This window comes from Nannospalax galili, unplaced genomic scaffold, assembly GCF_000622305.1.
Source record: "Nannospalax galili isolate Female #2095 unplaced genomic scaffold, S.galili_v1.0 scaffold487, whole genome shotgun sequence".
In the NCBI taxonomy this organism is placed as follows: Eukaryota; Metazoa; Chordata; class Mammalia; order Rodentia; family Spalacidae; genus Nannospalax; species Nannospalax galili.
The window spans coordinates 486,738-498,283 of record NW_008357047.1 but is presented as its reverse complement, the minus strand read 5'-3'; the positions used below and the strand labels follow the sequence as shown (position 1 = coordinate 498,283).

Below are 11,546 nucleotides of genomic sequence, written 5' to 3'. Positions count from 1 at the left end.
CCCCAGCTGTCCTGGAACTCACTATGTAGACCAGGCTGGCCTTGAACTCACAGAGATCCACCTGCCTCTGCCTCCCAAGTGCTGGGATTAAAGGCGTGCACCACCACGCCCGGCTTATTTATTTATTTTTATATATTGTCTGCATATTTTTTAATTCCAGTTCCTCTTCCTCTATTCTTAAAGTTACCAGTTTTTCTCTGGTATTTTTATTTTATTTTATTTTATTTATTTTTCACACCCAGAAAACTTACCACAGTATTTCTTTTTAGAGAAGGGCTTCTGGTGAAGAATATGCCAATGACAAAAATGAAAAATAAAAGAGAAGGAACAGATTTGGAAAGAAAATAGAAATTTAGCTCTAAATAAGTTGAATTTCTGAAGGAAAGTCATCTGTGCAATCAACTCAAACCTGTTTACATTGCTTGTTTTTATTACAGGACTAAAAGCTAAATATTCAGGCTTTGTGCTTCCTAGCAACAAAAGACATCCATGTAACATTGACTGGCCAATGACATGAACAAAAATATTCCTCCACCCTATTCCTTCCTTTCTCCTGTCTCAAACTTAAGGTGAATAGGGCTTCAACCACCATTTCATGACCATAAGATGAATAGCACAAAGAGATCCTGAAGCCGGCACTTTAGTCTTGACTTTCACAGTTTTGGAGTGGGTCGACCTAATTACCTATGCCATAACTCTCTCTGTTATTTTCTGAAGACTTTGAACCATATTTGTCTGTTTATATACAATTAAATGCATGCCTAAGCATCAGAAGGGATTTTCTAATGGAAAGGCCAGAAGAGATTGATCTGGCTTTGCTTCCCTACCTCAGTTGCTCCCACCCACCCCCCACCTCTACCCCAGGAGTTCAGTAAACTCAGTCTCTGATTCTAGTTCATTGAGATGCTGTTCCATAGCAGTCATCACGTTGTACAAGATCAGTGAAGAACCAGGACTCGATTTTCTAAATGCCAGGTCTGTATTTAAGCTTGGCCTAGCACACATCTCAGAAAACATCCTGAGGATTTAATTTAAAATGCAAGCCCATCTTCAGCGATTGTCAGCGAGTGGAGTGGGTCTGGAGGGAAGCCCAGCACCAAACACTCACACGTGTGGCTCTGATGATTACCTGTGTTCAGCCTGTTACGTTACTACCCCAAGCTGACTGCACAGTCCCATTGGAAATTTAAGCCTGCTTAATTTAACCATCTTTCTTTTTTTTAAATATTTTATTTATTATTTTTATTTTATGTGTATGAGTGTACTGCCTACGTATATGTGAGTGTACCCGTGTCATGCAATGCTGCAAAGATCAGAAGAAGGCTTCGGGTTCCCCTGCAACTGGAGTTAAGGATGGTTCTAGCCACCATGTGGGTGCTGGGAATCGAACCCGGGTCCTCTACAAGAGCAGTCAGTGCTCTTAACTGCTGAGCAGCCCCCCTAATTTAACCATCTTTCACACTCCTGCCATCTACAAACTAACTGCCTCCTAGAGCCAGGATTCTCCAGCAATCACCACATTTTCTCCACTGCTCCTTATGCTGCTGGTTTTCCCTTCCAGTTTAATTGTGCCCTTAAATTTTTACTTTATTTGTTAACAAAACACTAAAAATTCTATATCACCTTCAAAGAACACAGCAGATGACTTTAACTCTTCAATGTCTTCTTAAAGAAGCACATACCTGTCACGGCTTTTCTGAGATTTGGCATCCTTTTTTTAACACCCTGTAAATTACAAGGCCTAACATTAAGATTGCCATTCCCTTAATCCCCCAATTTCGCCTTCACACAATTATTTATTCCTCTATATGCAAATTTCCTAGGTTCATGATATCTGCCTTATCATGACTCTGTCTTTTATGTAAGTCTGACTTCTATATTTACTGAAGACTTCAGTCTTTGATTTTAAAGCCATCTTCTCTGGTCCCAAACCTTTCCATGTTGTGTGAGTTTAACATATGAAAGACAGTGAAAAATAGCCCTGAAATTTATAGATGGCCTGTCTGGAGTAGGTTTCACTCCCACACTTGCTCACATACATTATGAGTATAATGCCTCTTGTCTTAAAAATTATAGCCCGGGGTTTTTGTCTTTTTGGTCCCAGGTTTCTCTTAAATGCCCAAACTTACCATCTATTCCCTACAACTATCTTTTAGACTTCTTTCTGGAGGTTTTCGAAGTGCTTAACTACAAACTCTGGCATTCATCTTTTGAGTATTTATTGTGGCCCTTGGCTATTGTCCCAGTAGGCAGATCACAGATAATTAGAAAGATTGTATTAGCTTCTAGGGCCAACAATGGAGAGAAAGTTCATGTTTAAAATGATAGAAGGGTCTCATTACAGGCCATCTGCACTCCCAAACACCATCAAGAATATTCTTGTGTAGATTTATAATGTAAATACCGTTTAAATGGCAGAAGCTCAACAGCAAGGAAATGCCCAGCCAATAGCTGATCTCATTGTCCATTTCCTTTTTTGAGGGTGATTAACTAGACTGGCCAATGAATATGGCTAGTTGGAGATCATTTTGTTTGACAGGCCCAAATTTCAGCAGAAAATATATAATTTCTGTAAAGATACAGCAGACATAAACAGGGTCCAGAAACACATATCTTATTAAAACCTCCAGCACTAGCTGGCTGCATCCAGGAGCACCACCCAGGGTGGCAGGAGAGAGTCTGAGGGAAGAGTTGAACAGAAGAGCTGCCAGCAGTGTGGAGCAGTGTGGCCTGCAATGAACCAATCACACATTCCATTCTGACACACTGCATCCCTCTGTTAAGTCTAATAAATTGCATCTTCTTTTACTGAAAAGTCATTGAGATTGACAGTTCAATTATTTACTTCTAAAACTGGGTGGAGTGTGCAATCTGTGACCCTGAGGGTCTCTACTTTGGTGCATCCTACAGGGATTTCTTATGTGCTATGCACTGACCATTGATAACAGAGATCTTTATGCTTCAGTGTGAGAGAGGCTATCCCAGCTCCCATAAAGCCCACGTATCTATAACCTCTGTCATAGTAGCAAAAACTACCATATCTTTGGCCCAAATTAGAACCAGGAACCCCTTTCTACAAAACAGCTGCATAGTTAAAAGAAGGCATTTAGTCGGGGCTCACTAATCACATGGGTCCCTACCTTAGAAAGCACTACTGTAGTTCTTGTGGAATCCAGGTTTGTTCTCATGAGAGGAGTATTATAAAAGGCCAAGAAGGCCTCCTCCTCAGTTTCTCTGGTTTCCCATTTTACATGCTATTTTTCTCTCATAGACTCTTGTGCTATGAATCAACCGCCATGCTGTACTTCTGCCACGAAGTCCTCACCAGAGTGAGGCAGATGTCCTTGGCCCTCCAGAGCCGAGAGCTAAACCAACTCCTTTTCATTATCTATCATCTAGTCTCAAGTATTTCACTGTAGTAACAGAAAATGGACTAATATAATTGTCTTATTTCTGCTGTGTTTGTTGTACCACAGTGCAGTAAACATGTAAAGAAAACACACACACACATAAGCCTGATTCTTACATATTTGGTTTAATTATTTTATTCTAAAAATTTTGTAGTTTAACTTTGAATTTTTCTATCAAAATACAAATGTGGAATTATTTGATTAGGATAGCCAAGAGGTCAATATGATTACTGTTTTAAATTTGACATAGTATATTATTAATGTATCTGTTTCAGTCTAAATAGAATGTAGATTAAAATTAATATCAAGCCAGAACAATTTCAAGTGTGTTGAAGCCAATTTTCTACCAGCTCTCCAGAGGCCAAAGAGTTCTCTAGCAAATATCTAACTAGCCACTGTAAACAATACTAAAGATTTTAAGATCTAAGATAAATCATCCCTCTCGATCCTTTATAGCATCAGTGTTGTTAACAAAAACAGCGTATCTTCACTTATGATATAAAGTCACTGTTATACAATGTATTAAAACATTGAACATCCAATATGTAACATTACAGAAACACAGAGAGCAGATCAGAGCCATTACAATGCTCACATCATTTCAAAGTTATTTTACACAATAATAATCAAAAGGAGAGAAAAAGTTCTTACCCTCTGCAGGCAAGCAGCCCGAACTAAAAGATACGTCATCAACAGCTATAACTTCCTCCTGTTCGTGAGCTGCAACCATTTGACCTTGAAAAACAACCTATTCAAGAAAAATAAAACAAGAGCACAAAACAAGGAGCATCACCGTCTTGCAATGCTGTGGGAGGGAGTGTGCGAAGAAGCGCGCAGTTCTGCTCTTGGGTAGCTACACACATTCCAAGGGAAAAGGCTCAAGACAAACATTCTCATGAGCAGGAAAATGGAGAGTCATCACTGTACTGCAGATGCCTCGTGTGCCCTGGGAAGCATGTTCATTAACTTGTCTGAGTTCTACCCTTAGTGCCACCTTCCATGTTTACTTCCCATATAGTCTATGCATGTGTTCGTATATTTGCCCTTTACAAGCCTTTGAATCTAAGTTTCATCTCCAACTCTGGATCTTGGCATTTGCCCCAGTTCTCTTTCTTCAGATGTTATTCACAGTCTAGCCTGGGGTGCCCTTGTGTTAACTTCTTGCGTGACTAGCCATTGTCTAATCAAAGCTTGGAGTACTGACTGAAAATGGGTTTTTTAGTGACTTCATGCTAAAATGAATGGGTGCTGCATTATGGTACATGGCCACCCCAAGTCTACCTCAAGAAGAAATATCATGCTAAGATGAATCTTCTCAGAAAGAAGACACTCACCAGTTTCTGTTTTTAAAGTTTATTTATTATTTTTATCTTACATGAATGAATGTGCTGCCTGGATGTAGGTAGGGGCACCATGTCATACAATGCCCACCGAAGTCAGAAGAGGGCATCGGATACCGTGGAACTGGAGTTATGGACAGATGTTAGCCACCATGTAGGTGTTGGGAATCAAACCTGGGTCCTCTGCAAGAGCAGCCAGTGTTCTTAAATGCTGAGCATTCTCTCCAGCCCCAAACAATTTCTACTGATTACTAGAAAACTGGTGTATTGGTGGGAGTTTTATCCCAAACCCACTAATGAAAACCAACAATGTTTATGACTTCCTGCAGGTGCGTATTAATCACGTGCATGTCGTTCAACCTTGTGCATCTGTGTACTGTGTAAACACTTATTTCCTTCTTAGGTTAGTGACTGCTGTGAATCCTCCATAGCAACTCAGTTTCCTGTGCTGCATTCACCTTTAGCCCTATACAGATTTCCTTTGGAGGAAACTGCTGTTTACCATTCTATTAAAAATCCAACAGGAAGGGTTGGGGATTTAGCTCAGTGGTAGAGCGCTTGCCTAGCAAGCGCAAAACCCTGGGTTTGGTCCTCAGCTCTGGAAAAAAAAAAAAAATCCAACAGGAAACACACATCACCAAGAGTAACCTATTGAAATGTAGGTCTAAGAGAGTCGTATTTCCTTCACACGAAACAGACTACTTGGGGGGATCATGTAAGCAAGATTGTGCTAGAAAGACCCAGACAATATTGTTGTAGAACGATGATTTCCAAGAACAGCAGGATGGCACCCTGATTTAAAGTGATAAATCTGTAAGCTCAGCTCCCAGCTATGTACCTTAAAAGCAGTGGGACCATGGAGAACTTGGTTAATCTCTCTGTCCCTGCTACTTCTTGTAAAAGAATACTTATAAAAATAACCCATAGTATATGATTCATACAAAGAAAACAAGTTGTACCTAAAACAGTAACTGGGATAGAGCCCAGGTGGAGAGTGTTTGCCTAGTATTTGAACCCAAGGCCCTGGGATCAAAACCCCCACCCTCCAAAGCTCATTTCACTCCAGGTTTGATGGCATATGTGTGTAATCTTAGACCCCAGGAGATAGATTCAGGCAGATCAGAAGCTCAAAGTCATCTTTGGCTACATATAGAATCCGAGGCCATACTAGGCTACATAAAACCCTGTCTCAAAAAAAAAAAAAAAATCAATGCAAAGTAAGTCATTAAATGGGCAGGGTCTACATATGATTCCATGGGGGACTGTTACCTTATGGGGAAATGTGAATTTTAAGTTATATTGAGCATGGTTGGAATATTTCTGTACACTGTAGCTTTTTATAAATAGTAATAAGCTCTGTTTTTAAAGAACAAGAACAAAATACAAAACACAATAGCCAGGGGCTAGAGAGATGGCTCAGCAGTTAAGAACACTGGTTGTTCTTGCAAAAGACCCGGGTTTGAATCCCAGCACCCACATGGCAGCTAACAACTGTCTGTAACTCCAATCCCAGGGGATCTGACTCTTCTGACCTCTGCAGGCATTGCACGACATGGGTGCGCCTACCTACATGCAGGCAATACACACATACACATAAAATAAAAATAATAAATAAAATTAAAACAAAAACAAAAACACAATAGCCAGCATGTAGCTGGCATTAAGTAATTATTAGCTACTACTGGTATGACACAGATATGAGGATACTAATGATATTACATGAATAATGGTTGAGGACAAAAACTGGAATATTTCTATAAATTAATTCGTCATTCTGCAAATGTTTTCAGATGGCTACATGCTCTGGCTCCTGCTGAGTTAAACATGTCTGTAGTTACCAGATTTAAAAACAGAGGTCGAAATAAATGCTCACTTTACCACCACTCTCATTTTTGCTTCCCAGCAATTCTCTTTCCTCGAAATCCTCAGGATTCAACTCGTGCTCAGCCTGAAGAAACACGTTTTACTTCACAAATGTTTGCCTCTCTTCCTAGCTCCCTTCCCGATCTCTACAGCCTGCCAGCCATTTTCCCTCAAATGACACAAGTAACGTTGATCTCATGCTATGCTGCTCTTTCTCCCCAATTGGACCTCTCACTTGACTTATTTTCTGACAGTGAATCAGACCGCGATTCTGCCGAGCCCCAGACTACAAAATGACCTTTTGAATCACTTTTCCTCCACTCTCATGTCTAATCAGCCAAAACCTATTAAGTCTATTTTCCTTCTATCCTTTTTCCATCCCCGTGTCCTTGTGCTCGATCCACTGAGGCAGCTTCTAAATTACCCTCTTGCCTTAATCCTCTCCTCATTACAGTTTGCAATAGAAATTATATGTCTATTTGGTATGTCTAAATTACATGCTGACTTGCTATAATTTGGTTTGCATTAAGTCCCTGGGCTCCACAAGAGGAACATGTTTCTTAAGAGAGGAACCGTTTGTCCAAGGGAAATTTACTAATGGTTCTGTGAGGCTCCAAAACAGACAGCCCATCAGACATACTGAGCAGGTCCCACTAAACAGATATAAACAACTACAACAGAAAAGATTTTTCCAGGGATGTTGGTTATGATCTGGAAAATTAATTAAAGCAAGTAGAATCCCAGGCTGAGAAAGAGTCAGGTACCATGAAGGCCAATGTTCGAGGCTACGTGGGCCTGTGGTAGCAGTATTTGGACAAGAAATGATATGTAACATTCCTTGTTTTAGTCAAAGCTTTGGTGAAGATTTTGTCCAAAAATCTGTCATTTGGATGGTGTTAGGAAAAAATAAAAGAGGGAAAAGAAAAACGAGCAAAAGGGAAAAGAACAGATCATAAGAGGGACAGAGGGTGGAGCTTGCGGTGTCACAATAGTAGGTACATCCTGCACTGCGTCAATAATAAAATGAGACACATTTCTTTTCTCCAGACAGCTTAGAAAAAAAAATGACCTCTGAATGGAGACAGGAGGCCCATCTTCAGAATGCTTTATTTAAATGTTAGGGCAAGCTGTGATGTTAAATGGATAACAAACTGGGATTTTTATAATTACTACATGACCAAAAACTCCTACACTTATATAATTAGACAGACAGATGACACAGGCAGTCTTATAGCTTCCTTAATTAGTAGTATACGCTTATTTATTTCTCAGTCCATCCTTTTTCATTTCTTTTCCTTGTTTATTTTAGACCCAGTCTCCTCACAGAGCCCAAACAGGCCTTGAACTAAAGGTTCGCCTGCCTCAGTTTCCAAATCCTAGATTGTACCAGCATTCAGTCATTTCCTTTCCTGAAATTCTTAAGACGATACTGAAGTCAGTTGTTTAGTTCTGCAGTTTTAAAACAGTGATTGCAATCAATCAGTACCACGTACTAGGTCTGCTGTTTCATCTAATACTACGGATGAAAGAATATTTAAGGCATCCTGTGCAGATTTCATTATTTACTATTCTGGAGGTTGGGTTTTTTTTTCTTCCACATTTCCTAAGTCTCTACTGAAATTCTAACATGATATAGGAAATTGTTATAATTCAGTGATTGACTGATAACTGAAACCAAACTTTCACAGATTCTAATATTGTATGAGATGTAATAGGCTAGTAGACACCTTAGGAGCTCATGACCTTCATTTAATCATCATTCTGCCTCAGAGGATTTTCTTGAGAGACCTATTTGGACCTATTTGGTATGAAGTACTAAACACAATTCCTTGGCATTAGTAAATGTTCAGTAAGAACCAGCAGTTATTATCTCCTAAACGTCTTCAAAACACTAATGAAGTGCAGCCATCTTTGCACATGATGCAACTCTATGTCTGTGTAGTAGTGCTTACTGAGAAATTAAAACAATTCAGCTATATTAAGGGATGGAGCTAGTATTTTCCAAATGAAAATGATAAAGACCCCAGGTGACAGCCAACTACAGCGGATTCCTCAAATACTCATGTTAACCCAGGATGTAGCTGATGCCGAAATACCTGACTTGGATATTTCTAAAGAAAGCATGCATGGCTTTAAACTTTCAGAAGTCAGCATGGAGGGGAAGTTGAACAAAACAAAACCATTCTCCCAGGCTTATACACTGCTGAGGCAGCAGATTTAATGTGGAGGCGCTGATTACAAAACTCCTAAAATAGTCTCACAAAAGCTCTTCGGGAACAAGACAGTAGATGGCAATGGGCTGTATAACAAGCACAGCACATCTCTGCAGCCCACCGATGGAAAAAAAATGAACATCTGTTCACTTGCTGAGGGAACAGAATTAAAAGGTACCTGCGGTCTTAAAGGATGAGTGTAGCTTAAGGATCCCATGAGAGTCACGAGGTCTACTCTTTCTTTACAGCCTTTGAATTATAAGCACTGTTCACATCCACAATAAAGTATTTGGGGAAATACATTAATGTACTAGAAAAACGTCTATTTTAGCCGAAGTCATTTCTGCATTTAAAGCACTCCAGTGGACAACCTCACTGCCCCAGCCCCAAGTGAATCACCCTGGAGATGACGTATTTTAAAATTTTAGTTTTGTATTTATCCAATGCACATTCTTGACTAACAGAATCTTGGATATTTAGAAATGGAAAGCTAAGGAAACCAAGGAACTCATTTTGAAAGATTTGACTAACAAGATCCAGCAAATACAACTTTGTCCATCATCCAAACCTCTGTTACCCTAGTAGTAGAGACCTTGATTTAAAGACATGGAGAGTAAGATATAAAAAGGTGCTAAGCTTGGTAAAAATCATTTAAGAGTTTTTTAGCACCGGCTTTTTCAAAGTTGAGAAAAATGAATCAGCACTATTTAAAACAAATGCCCAGACAAGATGCCCATTTCAGGCACCAATGCTCACACAGTTGTGGGGAGAGATGCCAATGGGTCAAATTCACTCTTGAGTGGTATTGGCATGATTCAGTCTTCACACAATCAGTCTTAGTCTGTTCTCAGAGGACTGAGAAGAGCATAAGAAATACACTAGAAACTTCTGTCACTTTGAATAACATCTCAACCTTTACAGCAAACATTATTGGTTCACAGGGGAACTCATTCTGCAAGCCACACACTCTGCCCAAGCCACTGTAACCAGAATATGTGCTCTCCAGAGATGCCAAGCATCTCTTAAATTGTCTTTGGAAGCTTTCCTCCAAGGTGTTCAGTGCACTTCCCGTGCTCCAAATAAGTCATTTTAAAAACTTACTTTTATTAATTAACTTATTTTTTCAATACATTTTTATTGAATTTTGTGTATCTCATGCACTACATCTTAATCATATTTAGACCCCCCCCTTATATGCACCCCCTGCCCCCCCACTGGCCTTCATGCATTCTGTCATATTTGTTAAGGCCTATGAGTCATGTTTGTGTCCCCAGTTGCCTCTCAGTATGACTTCATTCACTGGAATCTGTCAGCCTATCTAGTGTCACTCTCTTAAAGAGGACCAACACTCCCTCATCCAGCAATGATAAGCTGCCAGTAGTCCCTTGGCTAAGGTCAAGATAGGGTCTTCCCATAACCCCAGCTGGCCTAGCACTTGCTGTGTAGATCACGTTGGCCTCGATTTCACAGAGATGCATAAGCCATCTTTAAATAAACAAATTAATCACTGTAGAAAACTTAAATCCCTCACAATTTCAGATATCTCCTCTTTCACTGAAGAAAGAGGGATACTTGAATAGAGTACAAATTCTCAAACCATGTAACTGTATTTCCAGCCTAGCGTTATTAAATCTATGTATCCTTTAATCGGATACTAAGCTATTTTTGATATCTTTGTGGTTATCCTTTTAGTTTACTGTCTGAAATTGTCAAGAATAGTGATTTTTTTCTGACATCTGATAAGAAAATAAACCATTCTTATAGCTTATCACTCAAACTTTGTACTAGAGATCTGGTCATTTTTCCATTCTTTGCATCTTAGTTACTCAAAGTTAGCTGAAGGTAATATAGAATTTGATTCATTACATGGACTTAAACAGATCAATATACAGGATTAAATCAAATGTTTCATGTACTATTTCTTTTTAATTAAATGCTAAAGGTAAGAATTTAGGAGACAGTGGGCATCTCTTAATCCTCATCAGAGAAATTTGTTTTTGCAGTAAATGGCAATTAATACAGAGACGTACAATGGCCGGTTTTCAGAGAATAAAAGACTGTGCAGTTCTAAATGGAACATCTGTATCCAAATACCCTCTCCCCAAGCCTCAGAGATCATGGGGGGTAGAAAGATTGTAAAAGCCGGAGGCAGTGGACAACAGAGACGTGACAGTACCTGCTGACCACGACAGACCCATTGCACACATGCACCATAGCAGCTGTGGCTGTAGGCAAATGACCTGCAGAAGGTCAAGCCAGCTACAATCCCAGCACAGAAGGGAAGAGACGTGACAGTACCTGCTGACCACGACAGACCCATTGCACACATGCACCACAGCAGCTGTGGCTGTAGGCAAATGACCTGCACAAGGTCAAGCCAGCTACAATCCCAGCACAGAGGGGAGGAGCTCATCCAGCCCACACCCAGCTAGACGCTATTGACTATTGATGGCTCCTGGGGGCAGGAGAGTAAGTTTTCTCCCAGAATGTGGCTCCTAGAGGTTACCCATGCTCCTGTAAATGGTCCTACATCCCCATGCCCCTACAGGCAGCGTTAGGTAGAATCAGCAGGTTTAAAAGGGGGGCACAAATAGTTGGGAGGGAAAAGTGGTAGAAAGTTAGGGGAGGAGGAGTAGGGGAGGAAATGAGTAGATTTGATCAAAATGCATTAAATGAATGTTTGAAATTCTCCAACAACAAAAGCGAAATAAATTAATTAT

At 40.0% G+C, this 11,546-nt stretch overlaps 1 protein-coding gene across 1 annotated transcript in view; it reads right to left on the bottom strand.

The window, feature by feature from the left end:
• Malrd1 (MAM and LDL receptor class A domain containing 1) overlaps nt 1–11,546 on the bottom strand; it is a 721,844-nt gene that overhangs the window by 643,374 nt on the left and 66,924 nt on the right. The window contains exon 5 of the mRNA XM_029557135.1: nt 4,062–4,158. Coding sequence (XP_029412995.1) covers nt 4,062–4,158 — 97 coding nt within the window. The remainder of the gene's footprint in view (nt 1–4,061; nt 4,159–11,546) is intronic.